The sequence below is a fragment of the Phoenix dactylifera genome, chromosome 13 (genome assembly GCF_009389715.1).
Source record: "Phoenix dactylifera cultivar Barhee BC4 chromosome 13, palm_55x_up_171113_PBpolish2nd_filt_p, whole genome shotgun sequence".
In the NCBI taxonomy this organism is placed as follows: domain Eukaryota; kingdom Viridiplantae; phylum Streptophyta; class Magnoliopsida; order Arecales; family Arecaceae; genus Phoenix; species Phoenix dactylifera.
Genome location: NC_052404.1, coordinates 12,852,038 through 12,874,917, shown reverse-complemented (window position 1 = coordinate 12,874,917; position 22,880 = coordinate 12,852,038). Strand labels below are relative to the sequence as shown.

Genomic DNA, 22,880 nt, shown 5'->3' with positions numbered 1-22,880 from the left:
ATAGAGACCCCTCCCTAAGAAGGATCAGCAATTAATTGCTGGAATGACAATCCTAAAGAGACATACATGGTGTAAAGAATCATATTAACACAAGATATTTGCAGCTCTGCTACTTTCCAAACTTTAACTGGATTTATTAACTCCAGGTAACAACAAGCTAAGAATACCTGTCAAAAATCAAGCTCATGTTAGTAAAATAGCTGGCACTGAGGAAGGGCCATTGATTAAAAAACCCATATTCTGGAATGGAGACAACCATATTTTCATATACTAGTATTCTAATGCTTCAAAAGCACTTATAATGATGTCTTGAGATTTTTTTCCAAAGAAACAAAAAAACTAACAAAAACTATCTCTAAGCAGTCTCACAGTCGTGCCCGTCCGCCATTCTCGAATCACCATGACAATAAGAAGAAACAGAATCTACTAGTATGTATCACACCATTTCTGATGGATGACAGTTTACACCGGGAAGGTGGGGTCAGGTTTTAGAAAGACTTCAAAGGCCAAATAAAGTTTCCCCTGCCGACTTGAGACAACGTAGTACAGTTGTAGATGATCCACTGCCCAAAAGCTCTCTAGTGGCACTTTTGAGTTACAAAGGCTTTCTGAGAATTCCAAAATGATGAGCAGAGTTTAGCATCCATCATATACACCAATTTCTCCTCAAGCACTCACCAAATGTCACTCCAGTAGACGCCAAGGCCCACACAATTTATTAAACAAGAAAGAACAATAACACATAGCCTTTATCAGTAGCATACATGGCATAACACAGCCTATCCATGAACTATGGGGGATGACTCCGAGCCCCATGAAATGCATAAGAAAAAAAGGTAATATAATGGCACATCATGCCCTGCCATCCCTCGGCGAAATCAAACAACTAGATGGAGGAGCCAGTGGAAGACATTTTAGGAAAACATTATCCTGCTTGACCCCCAAACTTACATCTTGAAAGGATGCATAAGATTCAAATTGATACATGTGGGATTGCACGGATATGCACAATCAATTTCCTTCACTTCCCTTCTATTAAAGTACCAGTCTCCCACTGCTTCTGCAATTGTCTGATCCTCGAAATAAATATACAATTAAAGTCAGAATCCATGAATAGAAGTTACAATATACTCATGAAGAGTAAATTACATAAACATACAATTCAACAATGTTATAAGTTTCCCAACACGAAGAATCACATGACTTTCATGTCAAAAAGTTTTTGCGGTTTTTAATTCTTCCAAGTCTTTATAATAGTAAAAAGACTTCCACATCCGAAGGGCACCTGCTTAGGAAGCCCTTAAAAAAGGTGACATATGAAATGCCTCATTTACCAAGACACAAATCCACACCCTTGCCTAAACACTGCCCAGTTAATAATGCTAGTACGTAAGTGCATGAAAACATATCAAAATGTTCCCGAGGTATGCAACACAGTCCTCATCCAAGGAGCAGAATGTGGGAAGGTAATACAATTACATTAGATACAGGTTTGAATCCAACAATAAATAATTAAAACATGTGAATCCATATATTTACTTGAATCATAGGACAATATAACACTCTAATACAATTTATCTTCCTTTTCATTTCCTTCTTATTGCTTCAATGAAAAAATGGCAACGGTAGTTGGTAAGTTTCATTCAGTTGCACATCTTCTGCAAAACTGATTGCGATCAAATGTAAGAGGAACATAAGTTTTCTATGAATCATTGGACTTCATGCACAACCTATCTCGAAGCATGCAATCAATTATTATTTGAATCATTGGTCTTGAATCCAGTGCTACTCAAGTAGTTAGGAGAACCAGCACATACTAATACCATGATGATGAAGACCATTACCAGGGACCAAGAATTGATGCAAGAAACATCTATTATTTGCCGTTTTCTTTTCTTTTTCTTGTGTGAAAATTATAAAGTTTGAATAAAGATTATGAACAATTTGAGGTATTTTGTGTTTGCCTTGGATTAGAACATGTGTTTGAAAAAATAAATGCAATTCTAAATATTAAACCTTGCCTTCTTTCTGCTTTGCCTAGACTCTTCGGTAGCCTAAAAGATCTTAGTGTTGGTTCCTGTTGGCATGAGCTCATCATCTAAACCTCTCAGGGAGAATACTGTGCATGCTGGATGGACTTTGAAGTTTCACGGGTGACTCCTTCCTTATATAAAGTTACCATCATCAGGAATTTGGCACCAATTTCAATAGGTCTGATATTAGGCGATGGAGCTGTTGTAAAAATCTACTCCATGTATAATGGAATCTTCTTAACTTCAAGTTATGCGCCAAAGCCAAATCAATTTCACAGGAAAACTCTGGATTAATGATTAACTGAGAGATAGCAGCGGAATTAAATTAAGACTAAATCCTAGTTTGTATACAATACAAGGCATCCTGTACTAAGTCATTGAGCATGCAAGCTATTAGCACAAGTCCTGCTTTCTTTTATCTTCATGCTAGTGTCTTTAAAATGGCCTCTTGTGCATGAGGTCATAAGGCAATCCTATGCTATAAAAAAAGAAGTGATGATGCTAAATATTAATCACATAGGAAAAATCTAAAGTAGAAGATGGCCTAATTTTATCTGAGATCTGAGCCTATAACTTAGAATAGGATTGTTAACTATAAATTCTGACATCTATAATTCAAGGACATGCAAACAGCCTCTCCATACGCAAGGTAGGGCTGCGTAGATTTGACTGTCCGAGACCCTGCATGGTGGAAGCCTCATGCACAGGGCCACCTTTTTTTCACAATTCGAGAATATGGGTTCAAACCACCTTGACAATTCTATTTCCCTTTGATTAACATTAAAAGTTTTTCCTTTTTTACCGTATAGAAACACGTAACACAAAGTGTCTGTCACAAAATTAAACATCAGTCAAGTTTTACAGCAAAATGTAGGACTATTTTTGTTAAAGACTGCCATGTCATATGAAATTATGTGCATAATCTCTTTCCAGACATGTTAAGCTTTTATAGTTATATTTGTTAGTCTATATTTTGGTTCCACCATTTAAGTAACATTGATGCCAGGCTATGCTTTCACTATTTCCAAGAGAATAACATAATGAACTAACACATTGATCTCTACCTTATTGTTAATTTTTGGGGAATTTGGAGAGCGCCATGTGATACCGTTCATTGTCTGACAGTGTACAAAGCAAGAATTTATAAATATGCCCCCATTCTTGTTATGCTGAAAATCACTCAAGCCATTAAGCAGGGCAGTCCTGAATCCTGTCAATAAAATACATGTAAATGATTTTAAATCATAATCATTAATATAAACAGAAATAAAGGAAAAAAGGTCCAAGATGAAACTTTTGTAAGCTATGACACCTTGAAGGGATTCAATCTGGTTGGAATCACAATTGTGAATGTTCAGCTTACATCTTAGCCATGATTGTTGATTATCAGATGACTCTGGTGCCAAAATGTGCTGTATCTGCATATATTTTAGAGAATAATGTGAATTGATATTTGAGAAACTATATATCTTGATCCACAAAAAAAGCATGATAAGCCTTACCTGCCAAACGTCATAAGCTGGGTTGAGAATAAAGAGTGGGGTGTTTATGTTCTTAATAATCTCACGTGCAAAGAAACACTGCAAATGTGAGGCAAAGTAAACGAAAATGTATAAGAGGGTGCGGGTGCAACTTAGGCAAACCTAGATCCTTAGAAATAAAAATGGTTGATCCACCAACTAGTGGTAAAGTAGATGGTCACAGAAAGCAAAATGAAGACCTGCCTGAGATGGTTCCATCCTTGAGAGGCAATCCTGAAATTTCTTTCCTACATCCTGAAAGTAAATCGGTCAAAGAAGGTCCTTTTTATGCAATTGAAGAATGTAAAGAAAAAATAACTACAAGAGGCAGCAATTTAGAGCAATAGAGCTGATATTGGTTCTGCATGAAATCTCAGAAGTACAATAAACAATGGAAAGCTAGCTGCAGAACAGAGACAACAATGAAAAGCTAGCTGCACAACAGACAAAGATGGATGCTTTATCAGAGAACAGCATCACGAAGGAAGCTCAAATTAACTAAAACAACACAGAAACAAGAAGTATATCTAAGTGCAGCTTGCTGATGAAAATAGTCATATGTTTCTATATACTCAAAAATAAAAGAGTTAAGCAAGAAACAAATATATAAAAGAATTACAGTATTTTAATAAGCTTTAGGTGTACAAGCCTCCAGATGATGGAGTCAAATTTTAAACAGAATGGGTAAATAGCAAAATAAATAACCTAACCACAATAAATGCAACATAAATATGACACACAAGGATTTAAGTATCATGAACAATAAGGTATCATGGCCCCTCCACAGTACTGTACCAATCTCACATTAGCACAATAATTTTTGCTGTACCAGCATATTGAGGCATATTGTGTCAGTATGGTACAGTACCACAGTGGCATGAAACAAGGTTTTTAGTCTCAGTACCCAATCTTGTATCGGTACCTTATTAGTATGGATCAAGTTGGTACGGTACACACTCGTATTAACATATGGTACGCTGTTAGAGGCAAGACAGCAGCTATACCATGTATAGATGTGGAACTGTATCGATCCCCTGTACCAACTGGTACCAAATCAGGCTGACACAGTACACCCAGCGCCAACCAGAATGGATCAGCAAAGAAAACCTTGATATGTACCAACAGGTATGTCTACCGGTACCAACACCTTGAACCTTAATGCATATTGTTTCACTAGTCTCCTTCAAACTCAGCATCACTCAAGGCTGTGCATATTAGAACATTTCAAGAACCAAGAACTTTCAAGTAAACAAAGATACAAGCAATCCCCTTTTGTCCATTGTATATTTTCAAAAGTTCCAAATATCCTGTCCAGGAGTATATTAATCACTGAATTCTCATTATGCTTTTATGATGGGTCATCATCACTTTTAAAAGCAGTAAAGATAATATATGAAGAAGAAACACTAGGTTAAAGTTTGACATAGAAACATGCCTTGAATAAAGAAAAATAAATGATATAATTTTGTTATATTGTAGATAAAAATTCACAAAAATTCCTCCCAACAAATAGAGATCAAAAGGTAAAAAATATTTGATTGTAATATTGCATTAATTGAGAGAGAAGACCTGAAGACGGACAACATCATCATAGAAAGACCGGATGAACCTTCTCCTAGAAATATCCATCCTGCAAGAAGAGAATTAAAAAGTAAAATAGCTCTAGTCAGTATGAATACAAACACCTCTTTGAATTTTCAGATGTATCAGTTTGGTCAGCACCATATGTTCTGTCTTGGAAGTCCTGGCTGAAGAAATGATCCAAGAAAAAAACAATTTCCATGATTGAAAATTTGGAACTTGGGATCAGATCAAAAGGCAAAAAAAAAAAAAGTTAACCTAACCTAAACATATTTTTTCAGGTTTTGAGTCAATGTATATAAATAAAACTGACAAATGGAGACCTATAGTTACCCATCTCCATTATTTAAAATAAAATCAATTTTTGACCACATGCACCCACACACACACAAAAGAGAAACACTTCTGTTACAAACCACTAACTGTAATTAAATTCAGATATATCTGCAATTCATGATCTATGTGACTGACTCCCTAAATTCCTCCTCATATGTAAATCATTAAAGCTCGTGGTCAGTTCTGTGTTCGGCACAGGTTAGTTCGTAGAAAGTGAGTTCAAATATTGGGTATCTGCAAAAAAGTCAATTTTTAGAAATAATAAAAAATTATACTGTCAGCTATTATTAACCTTCTTAGGTTACGCTGCAACATGACCAGCCAAGGTCAGCTGTGATCAACCATATGTTGTTGCATTCAACCTCGAAAAACTATGGCCAAGAATCAAAAATCTAAACAATGGCACTTTCAACTCTTCAAAAATTGCCAATGAATATATTCAACAAACATCAATTTTCAGAAAGAGCGACATGTGCGAGAGTTACATGAGCCATTCAACTTTGTTTAGATACCCAGAAGTGACCCAGTTACATGTCTTTACATAGATTCGAACTTTCATGTAAACAAATAGACTCTAAAGTTTACATTTCTTAAGGTAATCAACTAGAAGATTTTTAGAATGACTCAAGTTCATTGAATCCACTCCAATACAGTGGATGCAAGAGATAATCATGAAGTACTATGCATGAGATAGTCCCAAAGTGCACTCAAAATTGTCAGAAACATACTCATCAAGAAAAAAGCCGGCATCTGCAAGACATTTAACAGTGACCTCCTCAGGCAGAAGTGCGCGAAAATCTTCACAATGTATGAGAGTAGCTAGACCACCAGCAGAGCACCCTGTAAGAAAGGCCTGCAGACTGCAAAAATGTGTGTCAACATTATACTTGCAGCTTTATAATTTAGGTGCACCAAGAGTTTTATAGTTGGAAAACAAGCCAACACAGAGGATGCGTTAGATATCACAATCATATCTGTAATCACGTCTTTATTATGCATTGTTTACAATGAGAATTCTGATAACATTCTAGGCTCCCGGTATAACATTGCAACAATATTAGACTGTGGGAGCATTTAAAATAATTTAAGACGGGATATATACTGAGTACTTATGTTCAAAAGGCTAATGAAAGAAGTAACTAGTATTTTAGTAAATCATAAGGCATAATATGGGTACCAAGTGTCAAGGAATACTGCTGTTTGGCATGAAAAGAACCTCAAAAGCAGCATGGTGATGTATGTTTTCTGCCTGTTTCAACGTGTAGGATGGCTTTAAAACACTGACAACTGAGTCACAGATATTCATATCAACCAACCTAGATACGTTTTGCAAACAGGTAATGCGCATGTCTTTAAACATGAGCACCCCCTCACATGATGTGCATGACTACAAACATAAGTTTTTCTTACATATTATCAGTATATAATATCAAACAGGTGTCACATAGTTAAAAAAATGGCCACTTAAATGCTTTAAGAGCTGCATAAAAAGATATAGATGCCTAGTCATTTACTCATTTAAGTAACCTTTGTTTAAATGCTATGCAATCGCTTAGTTTGCAAATCAACATAACAGCTTGTAACAATGTGCATTGCTCTAATGGGCAGAACACAAGCTGATACATGGCGGTACAAGTATGTACCAAGATGTACCAAGCTTTTCCTTTTTAAACTGTGGCTATTACCTGGAACAACCTTGTTTTCGAATGGTCAGGAACTCTTCAAATTGTCTTTTATCTTGTTAAAAAATATAAAGTCCAGATTTATTGATTAAATAGATGAATGATGCAAAAATATCATTCTACCTCAAACCAAAGGCTGGAAAAGAAGCAGCTTAGCGCATCCTTCCCCCAGTATCAAGAGTATGTGAACAATTCCAGCATGCATGTATTACACTTTTATTCACTGATAAAAACAAATGACAACCACCAAGAAATATAGTCATAGAAGGTTCTGCAAGAAAAGTTTCCTGTTTTAAGCTTTATCTTTCCTGTTATATTAATTTTACTATTTAATTAGAAGTGTTTTCATATTGGAGTAACTGAAGCCGCTTAAAATATATTATTTACTACATTCACTCTTCAAGTTTTTTTGAGAGAATCCAGTTTTCAAGTTTTAGAAATTCATATTTTTCTCAAGCTTTGAAGAGTAACAAACATATGAATGGGCATATACTTGATATCAAAGAAAAAAAAGGGCATCCTTGGGCACAAGGCTCCATCACTGTAGGGTCTGGGAATAGCCAGATGTATACAGCCTTATCCCAACATGCGGAGAGGTTATTTCTATGTTTCAAAGTTCAAACCTATGACACCTAGTTCATGATGGAGCAACCATACCATTACGCCAAGGCCCGCCCTCTATACTCGACATAAAAATGGGTGCCATTTTACAACAATCTTGCCATGTATCCACTTCAAACCTGATACTGCAGCGTGAAGCCTGCACTTTTTCTTATTGGCATAAACAGATAATATGGCATTGCCTGCTAATAGACCAGAATTAATTTATAAAACTGCATAGTACTGCAAGCTAGTATTCGGCAGCAAGTACTGGTGCCCTCCCTCAAGAGAATTGTGATTGTGTAACAAAGATATCATGGGACATGGTACAAGCAAAATGATTGCATTCACTGTCACCACTTCTGTTCTGCATATGTTTGTATAATGATATATAACTTGAATATGACAAAATAAAGAAACTAAGAATTGGGTGATATTTACAAAGGAATGACCTGTTTAGCATTTGCAAGTCCTTTCATTAAGAGTTCATCCATGATTGCTTCCCAAATACGCTGCCCTCTAAAGAATAGCTTTGTTCCATTCTATAAACCGTAAACAAAAAAATGTCTCAGAAAAATTTGTATAGCTTTTGCACTATATGCTTACAACAACAGCTAGCAAGTTACAGGTAATATTCCCATCACCAGATACATGAATGTCACTTTTAACATTTCCAGAATAAGATGCACCATCACAATATCGTACCCTGACTTTGTTCCAGTTAAGGAAATCTGATATAGACAGCAAACAGAAGAATTAAGGAAATGCTAAACAATAAAGAATGGTAGAGAACTCAGAGGATAATCAACACCAATAAGTATTGAATTAAGCTAATTCACAGGAAAACAAAGTCAATTTCACACAAGATGTTAAAACAAGAGAAGTTTGAGTTATAAAGAGTGCAAATATTAAAATTTAGATTACTTTAGTCACCATAAATAGAGACAATAGAAAAAGGAATATATTAAGTAAGACATTAGAAGTGACTTGGAAAAATATGAGGGTCCAATCGAATCATTCAACATATTGAATGGAACTTCTCAAATAGGTAATCAAATCCATCCAATAGGAAGTGCATAAAGACAGGTTTCCTCACATGTGAGTTACTTAATTTCCGTGAGCCTGAACAATTAAACAGAAATATCTAGATGACATAATGGATATACAGATGGCAAAAATATACACAGGATAACTGCATTGGAGGTAAATGCAAGCAGTAATCTTTTAAACCTCATAGTGTAAAATCAACCAACAAGAGTTATACAACCAAACCTATCTCATACACAACAACAAAATTACCAGGATTTTGAGATGGAATGTTGCTTAAAATGCCAACAAAAGGAATTTGGCGTTCCATGTAACGTGAAGAACCCAATGCAGTCATTTTGCGTGAAGTGCATGATGCCACAGTACTGCACCAACCTCCGCCCTGCAGCTTAAGAAAAGTGACCAGATGAGCAAAAACAGAATCACAAAAAGCTCTACCAAATCAACAGTCTAAAACCTAAACCAAGTGACACATACGTCCACCACCAACACATGTTGATTAGCAAAAATTAAGACAAGCGCCAGGCTTCCCTGTCTTGCATACCTTGGATGAGAACTTTAGTTTGATGTGATATGGAGCGAGGAAAGCTATTAGGATCAGAAGTATAGACGAAAAATCACAACATAGAAGGACATCACAATATTACAAGATCAAATCATTAATTCAGTACAAATCTTGATTATTTTGTATTTTCAAGAATTTCTTTCAACTTTCCAAAAAAAAAAAGAAGAATTTCTTTCAAACTGCCATAAGAACACAAGAAAACAAGAATCAAAACAAAGGCAGTACGGTGAAAGAAGCCAATGGATGGTAGTAATTGATCAAAGGGATTTCACAGCCGTTTTGCCCAAATGAGAGATCCATTCTCAGGGGAATCTTAGGCTTAAAATGGTCAGCTGATTCTCCAATTGCTGCAGATTCGGCTTAAGCCTCTGATTCTTCATACGTTGGATTGGGAATTGAAACTAAACCCACTGCCCTACGGCAGTCTACATAATTTGCCAAAGAATCTATCTTTATAGGGAAAATTGCAAGAAACGAGTACCTCTAAGAGGATAAGCCAACTGTCCTTGCCGGAACCGAAACCCCTCTGCAGGTGATACCCAGGAGGACTTCCATCTAAACACACTGCATCCAAGAAAAAGCGGCCGACCCTTTTAAGAAATCAACAGCAGAAGTAGTTTGCTGTTTTGTTAAAAAAAAAAAAAAAAATCAAATCCGGATCTTCGAGAGGAAGATAGAGATCAGAAACGCTAATCTTGAAACTTGTCGTACCGGCGCCTTTTTTCTTGGCGTTACGCACGAGGGTGAGATGGACGAGGGCGGGGTCGGTGGAGGCAGCGGGCGGTTGAGTTGCGGCGGCGAGGGCACTCACGCGGAGCCAGGAGGCGAGGGTGACGAAGAGGGCGAGGAGGAGGGCAGTGAAGCCCAGCGCGACGATCGCGCGGTCTCGGCCGCCTCGCCTCCACCACCAGAGGCGAACTCGGTGGACGGCCATCGAGGCGCCGGGCGTCATGGGAGGGTACTGCCCAAGCGTAACTGATTTCCAGGCGTGCGCATATCATCCGTATCCATATGCCGCGGAATAGGTTCCATTGAGAGGCGGCACGTGTAAGCTCTGGCTGCCCATGTCTGAACCAAACAGAGAGCCTCCATGGCAGCGGCAGCAGCATAACGGGTCATTTTTGAGAGAAAGCATGACTAATATATTATGAAGTGTTTTTCATCACTACACTAGATAGGATCGAAAATAAAATAAATTAAAAAAAAGTATTAATCTATATTTAACTTATTTATTAAATAAATCAAAAATTTAAATCTGAACTTAACCATTTTATTAAATAGATAACTCAATCTCCAATCGATTGAATTAAATTAAATAAATTACATAGTTAAGCATTGCCGCTTCTAATTTTAAATAATTATAATATATTTTTAAATTTATTATTTTATAATAAAAATAAGAATTAGAAATAATTTAAATAAAAGAATTTGTAGATATGCTGATTGAAAAAAAAAATCATAAAACAGAAGCATTAATTTTTAAATGATGAGGCATGAGAATTACCAATAACATGCAAAAGCTTGAATTTTAGCGTATAAATTGCTTCCAAAGCACTTATAGCCCTATATTAAACAAAAAACAATAGGCAAATTTAATGATAGCTTTCAAAATGTGCTATCTAGGGACGAACATCATAAGACTAGATCCCATGCAGATGAACCAAATTTTCATCCTGTGGCATCACTCCAACATTTTAGGCAATCAAAATGCTCCAAACTGATGATCGGGTTTAACATCCAACAGCCAACGAAATTCTTGAGCAATCATCATGCCAGTTTATATAGTTTTCACAGCTCCAAAATAACATTAAATATCACAACAACAAACATCACATATATGTCTGAGCTCCATGATAATGTACACAAACAAATCATTTTGATGTAGTATTGATCTTCCAATACAATGGCGCATCGAACAAATTAAATATGCAACCAAAGAGCTGGCATTAAGCATTTTAGAAAACAATGCTCCAACATGCTTCAGTCTTATCCAATGAACTAATAAATAGGTTCCACACATGTGGGATTGCATGGATAGGGGCAGTCAATATCTTTAACTTCTCTTCTGTTAAAATACCAGTCTCCAATAGCCTCGGCAATTGTCTGCTTAACAGAGTAAATATATAGCTAATATCAGTAAATTCGTGCACAAAAATTATAATGAAATGTAAAGATATATTAGTTCAAATCATCACCAGTCAAGCATATAGCCAATTCATTGAGAACTGAGAAGAAAGATGACTATCAAATAATTAGAAGAAAGGGTCATTTAGAATTTCATGCCAGAATTCATAATTTGGACCGTGATCTTTGATTCTTTTAATGCCTTTTGCTCCTTTTCTTTTGTTGGTACAGTGGGGGGTCATTAAGACCCCAAACAGAAGCAAAGGAATAGAGAAATACTAGTGTCTAATAAAGCAAGTTCCAGCTGCATCTGTCATCACCAGTGCTCTGATATCTTGAGGTAAAAGAGATACCGAACCAAAACCTGCAAGTCTATCAGCCAGTTGGTTGCCTTCCCTTAGCACATGGGAAACGAAGAAAAGGTATAAAGTTGCAGCACAATCTAGGATATCTGATAAGAGGAGATGCATTGTTCTGGTGCTTTTTAATCCATTCAATCACAGTAAGTGAATCTCCTTTTGTTCCTTTAACTGTACATTGGAAGAACAGCCATCATGGTTGTTCTGTACATATTCATTGAGGTAAAATAATGTCTGCAGTATGCACCTTACTTGGGGCTCTGTGACCCACAATCTTTAGAATAAGGGCTCTATAAAGTGTTCTATCATAATTACCTGCAGGTTGCTCGTGATAGTAAAGGTAATAATTTTTCGGGGAACATTCTGCTAAGCATGGTTGTCATGCTTCATTTGATTCAATCCAGTCTTTGACATGTATGCTCCTTTGTTCAAAAAGTTTCAGATATTCCAAAAGCCAATTTATGGTTTGCGTACATTTACATATGCCAGATTGGGATAGATTTCCTCAGAAATGGGAATCTTAATGCTCTAGCAAGATGTTGTGAGCAATTTCAGGTGTGATCGATACAATATAGTCCCAGCCAAACTTTTCATCCTTGTATGTGGTTGTTATGTTGACTGTAAGGTAACAATCTAGACCTAATTTCTTAAGAGGACAAAGAAGTACAGGGCCAATGAAGATATCTAGGTTTCGTTACAAGAAACCACCAAATCCAAATGTAATTAATTACAAACGCAAGCAAATTCCTAAATAGCTAGTGGGCATCCAGCAGCCAAGGTACCCCCTTCCCCCTATGTAACAACCCTAGTGATGCCCTGCAGTTTTAATGCTCCATTGTCATGATCTTAATGAAATAGTGATGGGGTCCTTTCCCCATCTTTTGCATCAAAAAGAAAAAAAGATAGGCGAAGTGTCACACTCTGTGTTGTGTGGTTTCCCATCTTTTGCATAAAAAAAAAGGCAGGCAAAGTGTCACCCTGTGTGGTCCTTCCCCATCTTTTGCATAAAAAAAATGGGCAGGCCAAGTGTCGCCCTGTGTGGTCCTTTCCGCATCTTTTGCATCAAAAAAAAGCTAGGCGAAGTATCACCCTGTGTAGCAATATTTAGCTCCAGAGAGTACAATTAACACCAGTGGCAGTATTTAGCTCCAGAGGTTCTATTCACACCAAAATCACTTCAACTAAAGGATGGACTAAAAAATTTTTGATTTCTCCCTAGCCACACAGCCTGGCAGAACTTTTTGGAGTAAATAGTGGCGTACAATCTGTGCCTGAGATACAAGCAGTCCTCTATATTAAACCTTCCCTTCTCTCTTCAGTTGTAGTCTCACAATAGATCCTTAGTTGGATGATACTGAACTGCATGGTGGCATGGCAAGTCTCCTATGTGGCAGTTTGCTTTTTAGTCTTCATGCTGCCTCAACCAGGGAATCAACAACACTTTTTAAAGGCTTGATGTCAGGTTAAGAAATGGTCGCAAAATGTTTTCAAGATTTGACAGATCATATCATAGTGACTTAATCCCAACCCCATATAGCTGGAATAAGGATTATGCTTTTAAGCAATGGCAGATTTCCTAATTATAGGACTCTCTAGTTTGGAACAGCAGTGGGGAGGAAACTAAGGGGAGGCTTCACATTGCCTCAACAAGAGAATCAACAAAAATTCAAAGGGTTGATGTCAGGTTAGGAACTGGTCATAGAATGTTGTCAAGATTTGATAGATCATACCTTACTGACTCATACATATAGCCAACCTGTAATAGATGGAATAAAGCTAACGTTTTTAAGCAATGGAAGACTTCCTAATTATAGGACTCTCAAGTTAGGAACAGCAATAGGGAGGAAACAATATACGGGTAGTTGTTCAATGGCATTGTTCCAAAGAGAAAACTTCTGTTCAATGATCAACACATGTCATAACCCACCTTGCCACTATTCAGGTATTCCTTTTTATTGGTGAAGGTGGGGGCTCGGCCCTGATTCCATCCTTACAAACAAACAAACACATCCATATAAACTAGGTACATGAGACCAGAAGGGAAGTTTGAAGTCCACACAGTCATAGACCCTAGAGAAGTACCCAAGTTAGCCAACCAATCAGCTGGCTCCCTCCCTTGGGATGTGCAAAGCCGCCATCCAGGTATTCATGGTTAATAAAACCACATACAAGTTAGAGGAAGCAGAAAACATGTCTGCTTACACAAACTCTGAAAGGAACACGAGTTAAAGAAAAAGCACCTAGATTAAAACCAACAGAAAGTTTCATTTCCTTGGTCAATGCAGTATGCTCAAATTTACCAGTTGAATGAAGCTATAGACTTTGGACTCTATTTTACATATAGTGATCCTTAGGATCCACCCAAAAAGCTTCTCAAATTATGGTCAATAATTTGGCAACTAAAGGGGCATAACAAGCATCTCTTGTCATTGGCTTATTTCTTCTTCGAAACAAATAATTAAGCATTATCAAGAATTTGACACATTGAGTTTCCCTTTTTGTTTCCTATGATTTATAATTTGTATGCTAAGATAATTGCAGTCTTCTATATCAAATCATGCCTTGTCTCCTCATCTAAAATTTTTTCCAAGTCTTAAGGAATGTAGAGGTTGTTTCCTTCCTGTACAAGCTTATAAACTGCATAAACAATAAGATGAAGATAGATTTCCCCATACCAAGTTCCACTTGACTTTCGTAGCAACCATCTAGCCTAATTGAACAGAATTAGCATAGATTTGTATTGGCTTCATGGTAAATTGATATATAATCCAAGGAGCCTGCTTAGCTTTCAGTTTTGCTCCGTGCTTGCCCAAATTTGATAGGAAACTGCTCAACTAATTAGTTGGTTCGTGAACAATTCAAGGAAAAATTGTGAATAAATGCTAACCTACATAAAGTATATACATCTATAATTAGTCATTTAATATCCTAAGTCATTGGAAAGCCAGAGAACAAGTGATAAAAAAATCTGTATAAATAGACCACCACATAGCTTCCTTTCAATTTCTTTTGCATAAATGTCCTGCTGATTGTTGCATATCCATTGTGTTGGTGACTTTATCAAGACCTATGCAGGTAAGAAGTCCGATGGCAGCCATAAGCTAGAATGAAAGAAGCAGGAGATAGGGGAATATGGATGTGGTCATCTTCAGTTTAAGTTCAAACGCCCAATTCTACCCTCATTAAGAAGTTTTTCTTTCTCTAAAATAAAAATGCTGATCCATAAACCAAAATATGGCCCACGATTTACAGCCACATCAAGGTGGAACTTTGCTAAGTAGCAAATGCCATTGTCGTCGCACTAGTGTCACTATTTTGCTATTAGCTTATTCAAGTGAAGAATCATGATTTCCCTGTGTCAGTAATCAGAACATTTCGGCCAGTATAAGTTATGCAGACAATACCAACTAGTCCAAGCTTTTATCAACATGAAGGCATTAACTTTAAAAGGGGGCAATAACCTATACCTTATTGTTAACTTTCGGAGAATCTAGGGAGTGCCATGTGTTACTAGTCATCGAGTAACAGTGTATGAAGCATGAATTTATAAGCATGCCTCCATTACTGTTTTTCTGAAATTCTCTCAAGTCTTTAAGTAATGCATTCCTGAATCCTGTCAACAAAATGGCATGTAAATCATTCTGTATGGAAACCAAAACTTTAATTAATTTTGGCAAAAAAAATGTACGACAAAAACTCTTAAGATAAGTATGACCCTGGAGGACTTCAATCTGGCTGGAATCACAATCATGAATATTCATTTTGCATTTTCGCCATAGTTGCTGAGAATCAGATTCTTCGGGTGCCAAAATATGCTGTACCTGGAAACATTACAAAGAGAGATATGGGTAAACAATTGATAGATCTTCACAATAAACAAGAATGAAGCATGTTAGATACACGATTACCTGCCAAGAGTCATAGGCTGAGTTAAGAATGAAAAGTGGGGTGTTTATGTTGTTAACTATCTCCTCTGGAAAGAAACACTGGCAGGAAAAGGTTAAAGGGAAAACAAAAAAAAGAAGCTGCAACCTATGCAAGACTATAACTTCGAGAAATGCATAAAATTGATCGACCAAATTGTGGAGTGATAGATGGGAGAAAAAAAGAATACCTGGGATGCTTCCATCCTAGAGATGCACTCCTTTGGCAAATTTTTTCCTACATTCTGAAAGTAAACTAGTTAAAGAAACATCCATTTATACAAACTGAATGGAGCAAAATTTATAATTCTATAATTCTAATGCAAGGATTCGGTTTAGTGGTGGTGATGGATCTGTGCGTAATGTCAGAAGTATAAGGAACTCTAAAACTAACAGAGGGCCAGAAAACTATTGTTCAGTCATAGAAAATTATCAGAAAATATATTCATATTTAGTAGGGCAACATGAAATAAGAAAAACTAGAGATATGTAGATGAGACGTTACGTAAATTTTAACAAAGAACCCTGATTGCACTAAGATACAAGGAAAAATATGAATACATTATAATTGAAGTTCACAGAAGTTCTACGTAACCAAGGTCCACCGTACCGGGTCCGGTAGGCATACCGGTTGCCTACCGGACCGGTACGGGCCGGTTCGTACCGTGCTCCGGGCGGTACGAACCGGGAAGCTCTTCCCCGCCGGAACCGGGGAAGAAGAAGAGAACCAGAGAGAGCGCGGGGAAGAGAGGGAGCGAGCCCACCTTCGGCCGCCATCGGAGAGCCGCGGGGGGCGTCGCGGCCTCCGCAGCGCCCCCGCGGGCTCCGCCGCCCCCCGCCCGCCTCCGCCGCCCCCCGCCGGCCTCCGCCGCCCCTCCGCGGCTCTCCGATGGCGGCGGAAGGTGGGCTCCCTCCCTCTCTTCCCCGTGCTCCCTCTTTTTCTCCTCGCCTTCTTCGTCTCCGGCAAGGAACCGGCCTGTACCGGTTTCCACGGCTCCGCCGTACTGGTAGCTGGCCGGACCGGTTTGTACCGGCCCGTACCGGCCGGTACGGGCCGGTTCGGCATACGCTGCACGTAACAGTAGACATCAGAGGAAAAATGGTAGAAATGATTCAATATGAAATATGTCTGGAGCAAGGGAGCAGACCTGGAGGCGAACAACATCATTATAGAAAGATCTTATCGTCCTTTTCCCAGAAATATCCTTCCTGGATTGAAAAGCAAACAACAATGAAAAAGAACTAGTCAAACACAAACCATAATTTCTTGGGTTTCAGTTGTGTCATTTTGGTAATTAACATTTTATCTAATTATTTTGGAGGTCTTAACTGGAAAATGAATGGTTTTTTACTTCCTACATCTGAAATGGTTTTGAGAAGAATCAAAGGTTTTATTGCTAGAGTGGCCAATAAATAGTTTGAGATTTTCTTCTCTGTAACCCCTATAGTGTTTCATAAAAAGACACTAACTCTTTTCTCATTCACCGCAAACATCGATAATGTTTCTGAAATAGGATTGTTAGTATCTTCTTGCAAATGAAGAAGAGGTGGTCATTTCATTTGAATTTTGGAGTATCAATATCATCATTTTACAATTTCAACATATTTTCAAGCCTGCAGAAATAGCAAGCAAGCACTATACCACTTTGCATGTCCGACTCTAAAGAAACTATAGAGTGAAGTGGGATATAGGTCTCTTTTGAGTTTGACAATTATGTATTTGCAGACTTTTTTTTTATTTTGAAAAACGGATGGAGAACACCCATCATGCATTCCCAGACATTTAATGGTCATAGAAGTGGCTTCTTTCACAATCCATTAATTTTCATAGAAATGTCAAGTTAAATTAAACTATATATGTAATTTAATCCTGATTTACATATGAACAATCCATTAATTTGACAAATGTGATACAAGTTTACAATAACAGTCATGTGATAGGATCTCAGAAACAACCAATTATTCACGTAAAGAGCATGTTTTTGAGAATATGGTGAAAACGTCACCAGCTGTGTTTGAACCCAAACCACTCCCCAGTTTATGCACTTCAAGAGCAGTCAGAGAAAGCAGTCCTGATTTACTTATGTTGTCAACAAAATATTATACTCCCTGGTTGCCAACCAACATAGGCAATATTATGTCGACAATATGACCAAATATTATACTCCCTGCATTCCTCACTATATATAACTCCTCAAACAGACTCAGTGGACCTATTATCAATCAATTGAAAAAAAATTTGGCTATTAGCCTACGTTTTTTAGGAAAAATATAATTTAATATAATAATATACTGCAAGGATGCTAAAACCGACCGGTAGGGAGAGTCTGGTTGCATGTAAATATGATTGTTGCTGGAAGTGTGTTTTGAGGAGGTGAGTTTTTGGCATTTGAGTTCCACTACTGGGTAACCTACAAAGAAAGTAGATTTTAAGAAATAACAAAATTGAAATGATCAACATGAACAGCCTCCCATGCTTGTGGAATTGACATGGTCGGATATGATCAATCATGATCGACAAATATTGAGAAAAAACACTCAAATATTGTCATTTTGAACTCTTATTAGTGGTTTTGATTTTTATTCTTTTATAAACAAAAGTCACTTCCACAAGGTGGGAGGCAAATTTGTCAGTGTCAAATGAGCCGCAATGCTTGTATAGGTTCTTATGAATGGAAGTGGGCCACCACATAATGTCAGAATTCAATTTTCATCTAACCAAACACGCTTTTTAATTTGCATTTGTTGAATAAAGGCTTAACTAGAAAAAATTAGAATGAGATGTTAGCTTTTCCTATGTCCCAAAACAACATAGAAGAAGAATTAGTCATGAAGTGCATGAAAATTTGACAGAAACATACTCATCAATAAAAAACCCCGCATCTGCAAGACACTTAACAGTGACCTCCTTAGGTAGAAGTGCACGAAAATCATCACAATGTATGAAAGTTGCTAGACCGCCAGCAGAGCATCCAGTAAGAAAGGCCTGCAAACCAAGAAAACACGTATTAGCACCACATCTGCAGCTTAATGTTCTGATTGCACCAAAAAAAAATCCAAAGCTGGAGAACTAGTCTCTCCCCATATGCGTTAAATATGATAATTTGAGTCTATCGATACATGCTTTAATCATGGTCTTATCTATAACAAAAGAATAAATACAATTAAAATCTAAATCAGTAAAATTTGATCAGAAAACAGGAACAATATAAGAGAGTTTCAAAGTCAGGGGTCACATTGAACCAAAGTACTATGATATTTAAATGTGATAACTTAAGAACATGTTGAAGCAAAATGAATGTACAGAATACTGATGGTTATTATTTTTATAATGGAAATCAAATGCTATGCAACATAACACAATAAAATAACTAGAAACCATGTAAGATTACAAAGGAATGACCTCTTTAGCATTTTCAAGGCCTTTCAGTAAGAGATCTTGCATAATTGCTTTCCAAATACGCAGTCCTCGGAAATAGAGCTTCTTTCCATTCTATGCTCCAGCATATAAAAATCAAAAAAATATATATATAACTCAAAACAATCTGCATGACCATCATACTATGTGCAAGTTATTGTAAATAACTCCCATACCTGGACTTCTGTTTCCCCTTCCCCGGCGAAAGAGGCACCATCACAATACCGTACCTTTACTTTGTTCCAGTTATAGAAGTCTGAGAAAGAAACAGAGCTACGCATTTAGAAAATCCTTAGCAATTGAAAACAGGAAGTAAGAGGAGATATCATATACGTAATCAATAACAAAAGAGAATCAAATTAATATAAAAATACTCAGGAGAATGAAGAATTAATTGAGCTTATAAAGAGTGCAATCATATGGTGCGGCATTAAGTTACTATAATGTTGAAAGAAGAGGAAAGTCAAAAAAAATCCAAATGAAATTATATAGAAATACATAAATATAATAGTTAAGAAAAATGTTTAAAGCATTAATAATTCATGGTCCAAAATACTAGATATACAATTGCTGCATGCAAAAAAGCTCATCAAATAAAACATATTTACACTGAATAATTTATATAAAAGGAAATAATCTTGCAGAATTTTTGATATATTGGCATCCAAGACATCAAGGCCTAGCAATGCACATACAAGTGCCATCATACAAAGCAGATATTGTGAATACCCCTTGCAATATGATGTGAATTTGTAGATGTTTAGAACTTCCTAGATCTAGCTATACTAACCAGACACCAACTTAAAGGCTAAAGACTACAAACAGATTTATGAGTTGCAGCAGATTTTTGTTTGCCAAAATGGATTTTGACAATCTTAGGCTGCAGGCCTTAAAAATATCCAATTCTAATGGGGAACAAGATGGATAAAAAGCTGCATAATGAATATCTATTTCTAAAGCATTCCTCCATGTTGTCATGAAGACAAGAAAAGGGCCAGAGTTTTAGTTATGCCAAACTTAAAACTAGAGAGAAACTAGTTTATCATTATATATTGGAAAACAAAGTAAGAGATTTATTTGTTACAAAATGGTATGTCACCATAACGGATTGGACTATTTGCCGTATAAAAGAAGCTTGGAATTAAAGTCATGCATTACATGAACATAAGTCACCTGTGATTCATAAATCCAGTCTGAGCAACTAAACAGAAGGTTTATAAGAAAGCACATGTAAACAGGTGACATGAATTATGCATGGTCAACAACATCAGAGATAAGCAGATACAACAAAACAACTCTCACAGCAAAACCATAACCTCGGCCAAAAGAATTATGCAATCAGTTCCATGCCATACAAAACAATAACCAATATATACCAGGATTTTCTGATTGGATATTGCTTAAAATGCCAACAAAGGCCTCACGTTCCATGTAGCGAGATGAGCCAAATCGTGTCATTGTGCGTTCAGTGCATGATTCCACGCTATTGCACCAACCTCCGCCCTAAAGCACAAGAAGAATAATTGGAATAAGGAAACATCAAAATGTTGACAAAATCAATCAATAACAAGTCACCCACATATAAATTACCAATATTGTCAATGTCCAATAACTGGGAACAGCAAGAGACTATCCTATTGGATGTGAACTGAAGTCTTGTTCAATCACAAAGACAGGGAAGGCATGAGATTTAAAGGTGTATCAAACAAAATCACGAATAATGTTTTAAGGAAAGAAAGATATCACCAAATTTCAAGTCGAGCAAGTACCTGACAATAATTCATATTAAGTGTACTTTCACACGAAGAACACTCCACATGGTTAGAATTATAGAGCATTATGTGAGCATAACCTGTAAGGGCCAATTTACTCATGATTTTGTATTGTAGTAGCTTACATTACAGTAGTATTTCTGGTTGTTTGCCAAAAGGCAGGGCAATTGATCTTAGATGCACTCCATCCATTGAATTTAGAGTTGAATAAGAAAACAATCAATTATATGGCAAGCATATGAATCAACGAGGCAGATAACCATCCAGTTACAGTAGAAGGGAATGTGATGGGTCGAGTGGTAATTCTAAGCCAAAAGAATCGTAAGGGAATGACAGGATATGATTATTATTTCTAGAAACCCAAACTCTATTTCCATATGCAAACAATCTTATCTTGAGCGATCAATCTCCTGATGAGTAGAAAATGGAGAGTTGAGGTAAATATTACCGCATTCATCCAGCCATAAGAAGTTCTGGAGCGTAACATTAACGCCACACACCACATCTCCTTCTCTTATTCGAGAAGAAATTGATGATATGTAACACCAGCAACCCAATGGCCGAGAATTAATACACAGAACACCCGTTAAAAACAAAAAAAAGAAAACAGAGAAGAAAAAAAAAATGTATCTTTCTTGGTAAAATTTCTCAAGATCAATTCTTCCAAACCCCAAGAAAAAAGAAAGAAGAAGAAGAAGAAGAAGAATTCCTGAGACAATCTATATCGTTGAGAAGCTAATATATGAATGCAAAAGATTTTATTTGTGGAAGGAATAACGAGAGAAATGATTGCAATCCAAGTGTAGCAAGTACCTCCAAGTGCAGAAGCCAGCTATCTGAGCCAGAACCGAAACCCTTCTGGACATGGTACCCTGGAGGGCTTCCATCTAAACACACTGCAACCAAGAAGTCAAATTTCCTAAAAGAAAGAAGCGAGCAGATAGCGGGAGACATCCATGGTAATATCGATCTCCAAAGTTCAAACGGAAGAAAGAACGAAAGATAATCGGGACGAGATCAGGAGGAACTTCTTTGTCTTACGCGCGCCCTTCTCGTCCGCGTTCTCCAGGAGAGTGAGATCGACGACAGCCCCTCCGCTCGGACCGACGAGGCGGCGCTCCCGCCCCCACAAGCTCACCGTGATGAAGACGGCGAGCAAAAGAACGGCTAATCCGGAACCGGCGATCGCGCGTTCGGTGCCCCCTCGCCGGATCCAGACGCCAAACCGCCGGATCCTCCTCCCCAACTCCACCATTTGGACCAGCGAGGTTTGACTTTCTGATGACAGAGAGAGGGGCACTGCTCATCTCGGAACGATCTCTTCTCATTAATGAGATGAGGGAATCCCGGAGACCCACGTGATCTTTTGGACGGTCCAGATTGGAAGATTGAACATCCCTCGTGGACTGGGGTCTGGCTGAGATCGATCCACCACAGAGGGTCTCGGCCGTTGGTCACGCTCTGGCCCCGAGCGTACATGTGATTCACTAAACTGAGTTGCCCGTTCCCTCGGAAAGTAATTAAGCCAAGGTGGATCAAATCTAGATTTAATTAAATTTCATTTAAAGTTAATTTTATCCAAATTTAATATGGTTGAGCTGAAGCCTGAAAGAGTCTGCGCTGCCATAATGTAGTAGAACATAAAAGAAAAGATATACAACCGCAGATAATGTATACAAAAAAATGTATTTGGAAAAAAGTATCCAGTTTGTGCCTTCTTGAAACATAAGAGAGAGCCACCAAGGTGGTAGCACAGATAAAACGTGGCTTTGTTTCCACCAGTATGGTCCAGATTCGAAACGCGCGGGCGTCGATTAAATATAGAGACCGGATGCCCTCCGCTTGGACGCATATGATGGAAGTACTTTCTGGTCCGCTGCTACTGAGGTGGTGCTAGGATGGCGTATTCATATGTGGGTG

General features: G+C 37.5%; 2 protein-coding genes across 3 annotated transcripts; both read right to left on the bottom strand.

The window, feature by feature from the left end:
- Positions 1-224: 224 nt before the first annotated feature.
- Positions 225-10,468, bottom strand: LOC103721981 (pectin acetylesterase 5-like). The gene is made up of 12 exons (XM_039133139.1): positions 10,076-10,468; positions 9,846-9,928; positions 9,052-9,181; positions 8,404-8,483; positions 8,205-8,294; positions 6,199-6,323; positions 5,123-5,183; positions 3,758-3,808; positions 3,536-3,613; positions 3,346-3,451; positions 3,098-3,243; positions 225-1,070 (listed from the first exon to the last, which is right to left on the bottom strand). Exons 1-12 carry the CDS (start codon positions 10,314-10,316, stop codon positions 948-950), a joined length of 1,314 nt encoding a protein of 437 aa, XP_038989067.1. The 5' UTR covers positions 10,317-10,468; the 3' UTR covers positions 225-947.
- Positions 10,469-11,117: 649 nt separating this feature from the next.
- On the bottom strand, positions 11,118-22,256 carry LOC103721980 (pectin acetylesterase 5-like). Of its 2 annotated transcripts, none has more exons than XM_008812376.4 (12): positions 22,002-22,256; positions 21,774-21,856; positions 20,565-20,691; positions 19,365-19,444; positions 19,174-19,263; positions 18,632-18,756; positions 16,919-16,979; positions 15,962-16,015; positions 15,756-15,833; positions 15,563-15,668; positions 15,315-15,460; positions 11,118-11,467 (listed from the first exon to the last, which is right to left on the bottom strand). In XM_008812376.4, exons 1-12 carry the CDS (start codon positions 22,213-22,215, stop codon positions 11,363-11,365), a joined length of 1,269 nt encoding a protein of 422 aa, XP_008810598.2. In that variant the 5' UTR covers positions 22,216-22,256; the 3' UTR covers positions 11,118-11,362. The 2 variants fall into 2 exon arrangements, with proteins under 2 accessions (XP_008810598.2, XP_026666172.2); XM_026810371.2 differs by lacking the exon at positions 11,118-11,467 and adding an exon at positions 14,736-15,200.
- Positions 22,257-22,880: the final 624 nt, after the last annotated feature.

Bases quoted from the DNA above. Each gene is read 5' to 3' on its own strand.
- LOC103721981 (XM_039133139.1), bottom strand. From the start codon at position 10,316: ATGACGCCCGGCGCCTCGATGGCCGTCCACCGAGTTCGCCTCTGGTGG. The intron at 5,184-6,198 runs GTATGTTTCTGA...CTCTTCTTGCAG, and splicing joins GCCGGCTTTTTTCTTGATGA to GATGGATATTTCTAGGAGAA. The intron at 3,452-3,535 runs GTAAGGCTTATC...AAATATATGCAG, and splicing joins CAGCTTATGACGTTTGGCAG to ATACAGCACATTTTGGCACC.
- LOC103721980 (XM_008812376.4), bottom strand. From the start codon at position 22,215: ATGGTGGAGTTGGGGAGGAGGATCCGGCGGTTTGGCGTCTGGATCCGG. The intron at 16,016-16,918 runs GTCTGCTCCCTT...GTTTACTTTCAG, and splicing joins ATGATGTTGTTCGCCTCCAG to AATGTAGGAAAAAATTTGCC. The intron at 15,461-15,562 runs GTCATACTTATC...TTTTGTTGACAG, and splicing joins CCAGATTGAAGTCCTCCAGG to GATTCAGGAATGCATTACTT.